At 34.3% G+C, this 11,692-nt stretch overlaps 1 protein-coding gene across 1 annotated transcript in view; it reads left to right on the top strand.

The window, feature by feature from the left end:
• Nucleotides 1-11,692, top strand: part of LOC106687901 (sperm microtubule associated protein 2-like) — a 22,616-nt gene that overhangs the window by 3,647 nt on the left and 7,277 nt on the right. Inside the window, exons 2-3 of the mRNA XM_014432065.2 lie at nucleotides 4,666-4,818; nucleotides 7,438-7,550. Of these exons, the coding sequence (XP_014287551.1) occupies nucleotides 4,675-4,818; nucleotides 7,438-7,550 (257 nt within the window). The 5' untranslated portion in view covers nucleotides 4,666-4,674. The remainder of the gene's footprint in view (nucleotides 1-4,665; nucleotides 4,819-7,437; nucleotides 7,551-11,692) is intronic.

Raw genomic sequence — 11,692 nt, 5'->3', positions numbered from 1 at the left:
CAGATAGAGCGTGAGGCTTTTGCAATAATCTATGGAGTCACTAGGTTTAAAGACTATCTTTATGCATAATCCTTTGAATTGGTTACCGACCATCGACTCCTGGTCATCTTTGGATCTTTGGACACATCTTTGGAGAGCGTAAGGGTGTACCAATTTATGCTGCAAACAGGCTGCAACGATGGGCATATTTCCTGTCAGCCTTCAACTACACTGTCAAATGTGTTAGATCAGAAGAGAACTGTGCAGACTTTCTCTCCAGGACTGAGAACAGATGCACACAAGAATCGGAAAATGAAGGGTTTGACGAAATATCTCACCTTCACTTTGTCCAAGAAAATTGCCCTTACCGGCTAAACGCAAGGCTTATCAGACGTCAAACAAGGATCGACCCTGTTTTGTCGAAAGTACTCAACATGGTTCGTACGGGAATGAAGCTCCCAACTGATGAATCGTTGAGACCTTTCATCTATCGCGAGAATGAACTCAAGGCTGTAGAACAAGGCTGCCTAATGTGGGGATATAGAGTAATTATCCCAGCTAAGTTCCAGCATGCAATCCTCAAAGAGCTTCACAGTTCTCATTTGGGAGCCACCTAGATGAAGGCTTATGCTCGGAATTACTTTTGGTGGCCCAAAATGGACAAGGACATTCAAGACTTGGCCAAGAGCTGCGATATATAATGCACAATGCGTGGAGCTCCACCCAAATCCGTTCTTCACTCTTGGCCACATCCACGTGTACCATGGAGAAGGTTGCACATGGATTACTTGGGTCCTATCAATGGCAGAATATCCGTTTATGTAGTTTGTGACTCAACGTCAAAATGGATAGAGCCCAAGATTGTTAAATCAACTACAGCTCAAACTGCTATTGAAATTTTAAGTGACATGTTCGCAAGGTTTGGGTTTCCCGCGCAATATCATCTGATGGTACTCGCTGCTTCACTGGACATGAAATGACAAGCTTTTTGAAATCCCACTCAATTAGACACTTGGTGGGTGCTCCTTTTCACCCTCAGACCAATGGGGCAGGAGAATCAGCTGTCAAGATAGTTAAAACTTTTCTCAAAAAAGCAATATCGGAAAACCCATCCAATCAGTATCTTCAACTCTCACTCAATAAATTCTTATCACAATACCGAAACACAGAACATTCCGCTACTGGAGACTCACCTGCGAACATGCTCTTGAAAAGGAAGGCACGCACCCTTTTCGATCTACTACTGCCTTCATCTAACGAGCAGGTTTCAGCCAGACAAGAAGAGTGGATAGCCAGGGGTGGGCGATGTTCAGCTAGTTTTTTGACGGACCAACCTGTGTGGGCAAGGGACTTCCGTGCTTGCAAGCCAAAATGGGCCAAGGCGGTAATTACGGAGGTCCTAGGAGCACAAACCTATCAAGTGGACACTGAAGACGGTATGTCATGGACCCGCCACATCGACCAGTTATGGGATAGAGCAACGTCACCAGGAACTGAGCTCATGTCTAGCCCCGACCTGGAAGACTACCAATCTATGAGCCGGGAATCAATAATTCAAGATGCGGAAATAGCTAGGAGTCAGGAATGGTCTAGATGCGAGTCACCAAGTAGAGAAGAAGCATCTCCACAGCCGACTGAATCTCCTCCTTTTCATGGATTTTTACCAATAGCTGATACTTCTACACTTCCAGGCCACCAACTGAGGATCCACCTTTCAGAAACACCAGTAGGAACTTCCTGCAATTCGGCCAGACCTCTACGTATGAACAGAAATCCTCCTAAACGTTTTAGTCCCTCTTTCTAATGAACTATAACTGTTAAGCACATTTCCTTTTATTATCATGTTTGAAATGTAATTTTTTTTTTTAGGGGGGAGGAATGTTGTGACTTCCTCTTTGGAGACCTAGGGTAACCTCCATGTTCCCTCCTGGTATTGTAACATGTAACAATAAAAGTCCGTTAATGTATTTAGTGTCATTTGCTTCCGAATGATCCACAATGATCCTTGATTATAAGGTTTAGTCCCTGAAGGCGTAATTCGTTCAGGAACTAACACCATGTATGGATTAAGAAAAATTTAATTTAGATGGTTGTATTATAAGCATCATAAGCCGATTCATATGGACCTGAATATTTTGTGGGAAATTGTCAAGAATTGTATTCTACAAGCCACAACCGAGGTTTGTGATAAAAAGAAGATTACTCCAAGTACCAAGAGGACAAATTGGTGGAACACAGAGGTAGCCCAAAGAGTGAAAAAAGAAATATGCCTGAAAGAGGTATATAATAAACAAAAATGAGTCTTATTGGCAGTAATACACTTAAAAGCACAATTTATGCAAAAGTGTCATAAAAGAAGCATAAAATAGGTCCTGGCAGGAATTTAGAAAGGAACTCCCATGAAAATAATGAGCGTTTCTTGAAAACAATGAGAAGCCTAAAAGAGAAAAGAGGGAAACAAGTTAGAAATGTAAAGAATACGATTGGGCGAATTACTGTGGATGAAATGGAGATCTTAGATGTTTGGTGACACCACTCATAAGAGGAATTCACAATTGTCATGAGGGCAATGTGAACTTGGATAGAACATTTGCAAGGAATATTGGTCAACCAAAGGATATGGATAACTGCACCAAGAGGATAAAATAGAGATGGCAGTTGACAGCTTGAAACTCGGAAAAGCTAGGTGTCCAGATAGTATTAACCCAGAATTTATTAGTCTTAGAGAGGAAGAATTGAAAAAGATTCTCTAGACGCTATTCCAGGAAATATGGAATGAAAAGAGAATACCGGAGGAGTGGGAGCAAAATATTATTTTCCCATCTATAAGAAGGGATATCAAACAATGTGCAAAAAAGTACTAACCTATTACCCTATTCTATTGAGTATATAAACTATATACTCAAATATTGGAACAAAGGCTAAGAAACTATGTCGAAAGTGATGCAGAGGAAGAAGAGGCAGCTTTTCATCCTGGTAGATAAACACAAGATCATTTGTTCTTGCTAAGGATAGTGACAGAAAAGGCATAGGATCAAGGAAGTAACATATACCTTGATTTTCTTGATTTAAGAGTTGCATTTGACTCACTTCCACACCACAAATTCTATAATACCTTAGAAGAGGGGAACATTCCACCTAATCTGGTATGTACTGTTGAATCGGTATATCAAGAACCAAAAGGTATAATTTGTCTCAATGGTGCTAGATATGCACCCTTTAGATTCTGCAAGAGTGAAGAAGGGTGATTGTCCCTACTGGTCCTGCTGACCTGGTATGAAAAATATGCAAAAGAAGAATTCTTAGTGCAACTGTAGGATACTGGAATATGCTCCCAACGCTAGTCCAAAGTTTCATTTATGCAGATGGGCCTAAACATCTACAAGAAGCAGTAAATGAATGGTATAAACAATTAAAAAGGAAATAATTGATTATCAGTCCTTACAAGGGCAAAATCATGCATATTGGAAGGTCATACCAACAATTTGATATTAATTACTTTTGACAGAACCCTGAAATAGTGGAAAATTGTGATTATTTAGGTTCTGTCATTAGTAGAGATGGATGAATAGACCATGGGATATTGAGCCTAATAAGAAAAACAAATGATGCATCCTTCCAAATATCTTCAGCACTCATAGACAAAAGGGAAGAGTTATACCTTTAAGTCAAAATTTTTACCTATTATTCACAAAAATTTTACCTATTATTTACGAATCATAAAGTTGAATAATTCTTAAGAAACATGCAATCCAAATTACTGTAGCTGAACTGTGATTCTTAAGAAATGAGCCAGGAAAAACCAAAAGGGACTGTGTAAAAAATAACATTATCCAAGCCAAATTAGCAGTGTGTTCTGATGTTGAAGTCCTGAGGAATGCCTTTGTATGGCCATGTTGTGTAGGATGAGAGACAATCAGAACAAGGCTCATAGGAAAACGTCCAGTTAGGAGGCCAAGGCTTACCTACAATGACTACATAGTCAGGCTTGGAAAAGGAGCTCATTAGATCAACTCCCAACAATGGTCCTGGACATAGAGGCACATAAGGAATAGGCTGAAGCTATTCCACGTCTAACAGCACTAAGGAAATAGTAAAAGAAGAATAAAAAATTAATTTTGCATTATTATTAAAATATGCCAATTTATATGAATATTAATAGGAAGGCCTATCCCATGGATATGTCATGAATTAAAATTTAATACTTAATAGTTTGTTTCTGTAGAAAAAAATGGGTAACAGATTGTGGTAAACAATAGCTGCATAAACATAATGACAATACACATATAAACCAAAATTTTAATGTTATCATCCTCCTAAAAACAAAATAGCCTTACCGCTAAATTTATTATTAATTTTTTTTTTACCATTAGATTTTACTATAATTTCTTGGTCTATCCCATTTCACAGATGTTTTCTAAAGTTAACCTGATAAAGTTGATATTACTAACCTGTTTCCTTGGTTATGAGGTTGTCATGACAACTATTAATGACACTAACATACACAAGCTTAGCTATTATGTAAGCAATTAAAAAAGTATTAAATAAGTATTTATTGATCCATCACCTGAAAAAGCTGGAGCTACAATAACATATTGAATACATAATGTTATTAGATTAGAAAATAATGATGATAAAAACAAAATATATTGGTCTTTAAAATAAATCAATCATATTCTTCATTAGATTCACAAAATGCCAATTATAAAAGCCCGCGATTATGATGGATCTCCAGCTTTCAATCAAGCATGGACTCTGATGACGAGGGCTATGCACACAGAAATGTTGTCGAAGCCATTGCCAAGAAGACTAGCTCCCTGGCCAGATCCAAATTTTTATGTAACACAAATGTTTCACTACTATTATACTAAATAATAGATTATATAGAATAATAGGTGTTACAAATATAATATTACAAACAAATAAATCTGAAGAGAAAATTGAACTTAATGTTTATTTATAGCTCTTATAAACTAAAAAAACTCAATTTTCAACTTTTGAAAACTACTGCAATTTAACGCATAGAAAAATTAAACAAGGTCATACTAAGTATAAATCAAGGTTACGTCATTAAAATATTCCTCAAACAAATATATTGCATAGCACCATCATCCACTCTCATTTTCTATTGCATAAGTTCATTGAGAACAAGGTTGATTCAATATAAAAACAATTTATTTTGTTTTGTTTTTCTCAGAACTTGCTATTTTTTTAATTTCTAAATTAGATATTCTGGAGACTTTAAAACACTTTACAATGTTAATTGAAAAACAATAATTAATCAAAAAAACAACAATTAATCAAAATTTCTCTCTTTTAAAAAAGATACCCATTAGTTATTATTTTGAAAATCAGAATTTTGAATCTTCTCCATTTGATGAATCTATTTTTTGACTAAGGGATCAACATTATTTTCGATAACATTTTCGGGAAAAAATTATCAACTACTATTATATAAATATAGATTACAAAGATTAATGGGAGGGGAGAACTATGGGAGAGGGGAGAATGAAATGTTTTCCTAATAACTTAAATGCAAGAATAAAATTCAAAGTTTGATAGCTCCAAAAAAATTAAGTTTTGTATCTTAATGAGTGAGTTATTCCACAAATATTATTATTAATTTCCTTATGGTTTTTTATTCCCCCTTGCAGATATTTCTTTAACTCAATTTTAATAAATTCAGAACTATTCTTTTTGCTTTTTTGACCTCATAGAGATTATTTTCATCTTCTATTTTACCCAACAATGACTCAATTTTGAAAAAATTTGATATTGCCTATTTTTCCCGTTGTCTTCATAGATACAAATGATTTTTAAATTTATCAAAAATTATACACTGCATTATAATATAAAAATTAAACGTTATAAAGGAATAAATTACCAATATAGCCTATATATGGTAATTGTTCTTTTGATTACAAAACCCCAAGTATAAGTATAAGCTCTATCTGTGTCTAATAATGATATAGAGAAATGCTGTGACATTGGTTCATCTTGTGAAATAAAAATTCTTGAAAAATTATTGGCAGAGCTTATGTATTTCAATTTCACAAAAATGTTGGTTGGTTCCATATGGGTGGAAGAGGTATAGTGTGTGCACCCTATAAATCTCAGTATTGAAGGAATACAAATACGACTATCTGTCTTATCTATTTCTCTAAGAGATGAACCTTAAATAAGGTTAGGAAGATAATTTAACATGACCCCTCATTTTGACTTCCTGGGAAATAAGGTGGATTTAACCTTAAATGGTCTTATTTGGATGTGAGGTGCCTTCTGGGGCCTTAAATATATTGACAATCTACAACAATATGATTTTGGGTATTCTGAGGTAAATCTATCTTGCATTGTGCCTAAATATCTCTTACTTCTTACGGTACAGAGGCTAAAGAGGACCAGATAAAGGCTATGTTATGGATCTCCAGAGTGTACTGAACTGTGTCTCATTTGGCGGTGCAAGTTTCAGAAGGGTGCTGTTTCAATAAATATTGTATTGTTTCAATATTGCACCTTTGGGTTCAACTGAAAATCTGTTATTTATTAAAATTCAATATATCCAATGATTTACAAATTATCTTGTCTAATTTTTGTGATTGAAATTGTAATTAATAATAATGTTTGACATATTTTATTGGATCCATTACCCATACCTCTGCAGAATGAGGACATAAAAGAATACAAATGATCTTATAAATAGGCTCACTAATTTATTAACTAAAATTGGTTCTAACTATTATTACCTTATTTGAATACTAAGTTCCTCAGTTTCATTCACATTAAATTTTTGTTATTGCTCTATCTATTTGATGAGGTAATGACCCAGTTCAAATTATTTACTGGTAACATATGACTTTTATGTGAAAAACAAAAGGACAAGTCAGTTACAAAAAATACTATAACTGTATAATACAATATTTATTAATTTATCCTCTTTATTTTGGTAAATAACATAATAAAAAAATTGCAGCAATTCTTGGAAATGAAGATCAGTATATTTTTGATTATCTTAAAGAACAGAAACAAAGTATTTATTCTTATACATTAAAAACAATATTATAATAGCTATATATAGGTAACTATAAATACACTTAGAATAACGAGGAGAAGATGGTTGGGAGTGCGGTCAATGAAAAACACAAATAAGTTCGATTAACCTATTTTTAATGTGCCAACGTTTCGGCTAGAGTTTCTAGCCTTCTTCAGGGCTAAAAATAACTATAAATATTTTAAAATACATAATTCAATTGATGAATTATTCGTATATAATTATATTCTTAACCATGAATGGAAACAACATATTTTAAAATATAATACATACATTAATGTTTTAAAACAATATATGCTAGATTGTCAAGTATGGAGCAGTTTTCTAATTTATTTAGTCAAGGGTTTGTGAACATTATATTAATTCATTTCAATTTCTAATTTGAATTTGTAATGATTGGATATTTACAGCAACCCTTGCCAGTTGAAATCACCCATGCAACTCTAAACTATGCTACAAGTAAACGATTAAAAATACTAAGCCGAGTGCCTAGAGGAAAATACACTCCGAAGTTTAAAATACAGTAAGTTATTAAATTTATGAATAATATTTAAAATTATAATGTAATATTCTTGATTTTAAATGTTGGGCCTTTTTTGTGTTCCTTTTATTATGTTCACTTATTTAAAAATAACAAAATTCGGCTATTGTTTTCTTTTCACCACTTTTTTGGGTTAGGCTAGTAAAGGTTCCTTTTGAACCCCTACCCGCCGTAACATTTTGATGATCCGGCCCGGAGGACAAAACAAAATAAGAGAGATAACAAAGAAATCAGACAAAAAAAAATTTTTTGTCTTTATATATAATCTTTTCACTTTCTTGAGACTGGTTATTATTGTTTGAATAATTTGTTACAAATATTGTTATGATAGCAATGTGCAATAATGTTAAATTGATTATAGTTAAAAGTTGTAATTTTAAAGAAAGAGTGGCAAAATAGGCTAATTTTAACTGAAACTAGTGACCTGGGTAGAATAGCCTGCAAAAAGGTTTTTAAATAATTTGTGTGAGTGTAAATTGTTATTTAAGATCGTCCTTGAGGATGTCCGAATTGGCCGAAACGTTGGACTTGTGAGGAAATAAAGAATGTTTTGAGACTTTAATTTGGATACAATGGATTTTATTTAAGCAATGAATTTTGTCTTTTGTTAGTGATCAAGTTAAAACTTTATTATATACTTGGTATATTATTATTGCAATCAAGTATCTCTGGGTACCAATTAGTATGCTGTGTTCTGCATCAACTTATATTTTTTTTATGTTACCCACCGTAACATTTTGGTCCCATCCGGGCCAGATATTTTTCTTATTAATTTTTTTTCTCATGGTCCTCCGGTTGATGAATTTTGTTATCGTAACTTTTATTTCATCTTTTATTAAATTATTTTGTAAAGAAAAAAAAAATTTGTAAGGTGCTCCATTCCGTCATTAATTAATTTTGTTTTTCTCGTCTTTTTTCTTCACTTATTCTCTTCCGGTTTCCTTTTTATTCATATTATTCACCTCTAAAATAAAAATGGACATACCAGGGGATATCAAAATTCAATTTGAAAAACTTAAAGAGAAATTAAATTTCTATTTATCCCAGATTAAAACATGTACTTCTCAAGGGCGAGGTATTGCTAAGGACCCTGAAAAATCATTCTTATTTAAAGGTATGTACTTAGAACTGAAACCTTGTTACACTTCCTTCTGTGAGGCCTACGATGCCCTTAAAGAACTTTGCTCCCACTCAAATATTTCATACCTTTTTCCAACTAAAGAAGATCTTTCCCTCTTTAAATCCGTGCAGGAATATTATTATGAAGGTCTTACCATCTATGAACATTACATGAACCCCACTCCTGTGGGTCCTCTTGTTTCTGCAGCCTTAAGGCTCATATCAATTATCTTCACTCGGTATCAAAAGTCAATCTTCCCTCGCCAATGACAGCCAAGACCCATACTAGTCCTCATTCCATCAACAATAGCAGAATTACAAAGTGTCCAAGCTTTAAGGGAGTCCTCAATAACAATCGTTATAATTTAGGTACAGTAGAAGGATCACTTCAGCCAACCTATAATTCTAAAGGAGTCGCAGGCACACTTCCCTATTCCAATTCTACATGCCACTCTAGTTCCCTGGGTCATTGTAGTAAATTTATAAGTTCGTTAGTGGTACAACACAAAAAACATTCTGTCCGTTCAGCTGTGTCAGAGCCACTTACTGACATTTCATTGGAAGTTACCTCCATACAAACTCACCCACAACAGTTACCCTCTTCTTTGGGGTCTCCTAGCAGTCCTCATGGTTCTACTGGGCTCCAAGAGCCTGAATCACTAAGTTCAGATCGTTCCGCTACATCTGATCCTAATAGATCTAACAACATTTCATTAGAAAATATTTTCGTCCAAGACCAAACTCCAGAATCTAAACACCCAGCTGTGTCAGATTCTAGTTATGCTAGCGACATTTCGCTGGTAAATAATTTTCCTCTATTTCACTCACAATTGTGGTGCACCTCCAAAAGGTCTCCAATCTGTGGTCAACCTGAACCTACCCGCCTGCCTCAACCTGAAATCCTAAAATATAATCAGTCTACTCCGTTAGACCCTGATGAAACCAATGACATTTCGCTGGATGTTTCCTTTATACAAAATCATCCACAGCACTTACCCTCTTCTGTGAGGTCTCCAGGCAGTTCTCTTGTCCCACCAAGCTCCATGACCTTGATCCCTTGAGATCAGATCACCCAACTTCATCTGATATTAATAAATATAACGACATTTCGTTGGAAGTTACCTTTATACTAAATGACTCGCAATGGTTACCATCTTATATAGGGTCTCCTTCCAAGAGGTCTTTAGCTAATTATCTTCTTATTACCACTTTGCCTCTTCGTACAAATATCCATAGATCTAATTTCTTAATCTCATCATATTCCCGTGAATTCAAATATTATTTGTTTGAAGGAACTAATTTAAATAGGAAAACTAAAAAACCGTACCTTACCTCCAAGAGGTACTCAATGAATTACCGTCTTATCCTGTTCGCTACATAACTCTCGAAGAGGACCTGCAGCTGAAAAACTCATATATTTCCTTCGGTTAAGTGACAAACACAATGCTCATCAGCATTGCAACCACCCAACTCGGTCATCATAACCAGGGGAACGTAGGAAGCCGATAATTTTCCTAAGTGGTTATGCAAAGGTTGCAATGTTCATTGGAATAAAGTTCCCCATAATATTCTTGTGTATCATCTCAAAAGGTCTGTTTATTTTCTTTCATCATATTTTCGTCTCAGATGTCCCACAACAAAATTACTTTGCTATGGTACCGTACATCTCATAAAATTAATCCATCTTCTGTCGTCATTCCAACTACTTGAGTCAATCTTCAGTTGTTCACATATCCTCTTCATACCTCCTCTTATCCTTAGCACTTCTATGATTTGAGTGGTTTTCTCTGGCCAGCATTCTCTATGGTATCAAATACCTAATTTCTCTGATACTAGATAACTTTAAAATTTTAAGCGGGCGGAATGGTGTGCTCTTTTACTATGAAGCTTATTGAAATCCTGCCACAAAGTCATAACCGGACTGGAACTGAAAGCTCGTTTATCTTTAGAGGTTCGCCTGTACCTGTAAGGATACCTTATTCAATGCATTGGTGGCTCACCACGTCATCCAATCCTGGATATTGCAAACTGCAGGACAGTACTCTGCTGCTAAAGGACTTCAACCGTCGGAACTAGTGAAGCACCACTTATTGCTAACCGTACCTGCATAGTTGAAAACCAGAGATTAAACTAGTTCTCCTTAACCTCCTCAGTGTCAATTTAAAATTTTTAACAAATTTTAGGCGGGCGGTATATGTTGCGCCATTTAAACATTGAGAAAAATCTTTAAATTAAAATTTTGATGTACAGTATGTGTAGATTGTTAATTCAATGGCGTAATTCACCGTAGAGCTAAGTACATTTCCAATAACTTTAGAAAAATTACAATTAAGGGTTCTTCCTTGTAGGAGAAAAGGTTTTGTACCTAAATCTCTTCAGTGAAAAATTAACTGAAAAGTTACAAATATCTGATTATATGGACAGTCATAAATTAATTTAATAGCTACAAAATATCTCTGAAACTGTATTTTTATACAAAATCTTGTTGGATCACTTAAGAGTACGAAATAGTAAAATTGTATTTATCAAAGGATTATGCCAAAATATAAGTTGATGCAGAACACAGCATACTAATTGGTACCCAGAGATACTTGATTGCAATAATAATATATCAAGTATATAATAAAGTTTTAACTTGATCACTAACAAAAGACAAAATTCATTGCTTAAATAAAATCCATTGTATCCAAATTAAAGTCTCAAAACATTCTTTATTTCCTCACAAGTCCAACGTTTCGGCCAATTCGGACATCTTCAAGGACGATCTTAAATAACAATTTACACTCACATAAATTATTTAAAAACCTTTTTGCAGGCTATTCTACCCAGGTCACTAGTTTCAGTTAAAATTAGCCTATTTTGCCACTTTTTCATTAAAATTACAACTTTTAACTATAATCAATTTAACACTATTGCACATTGCTATCATAACAATATTTGTAACAAATTATTCAAACAATAATAACCAGTATCAAGAAAGTGAAAAGATTATATATAAAGACAAA

The sequence above is a fragment of the Halyomorpha halys genome, unplaced genomic scaffold, assembly GCF_000696795.3.
Source record: "Halyomorpha halys isolate HHAL.00 unplaced genomic scaffold, Hhal_1.1 Scaffold1023.1, whole genome shotgun sequence".
Taxonomy (NCBI): domain Eukaryota; kingdom Metazoa; phylum Arthropoda; class Insecta; order Hemiptera; family Pentatomidae; genus Halyomorpha; species Halyomorpha halys.
Note: the sequence above shows the minus strand (reverse complement) of the source record. Positions and strands in the feature narration are given on the sequence as shown.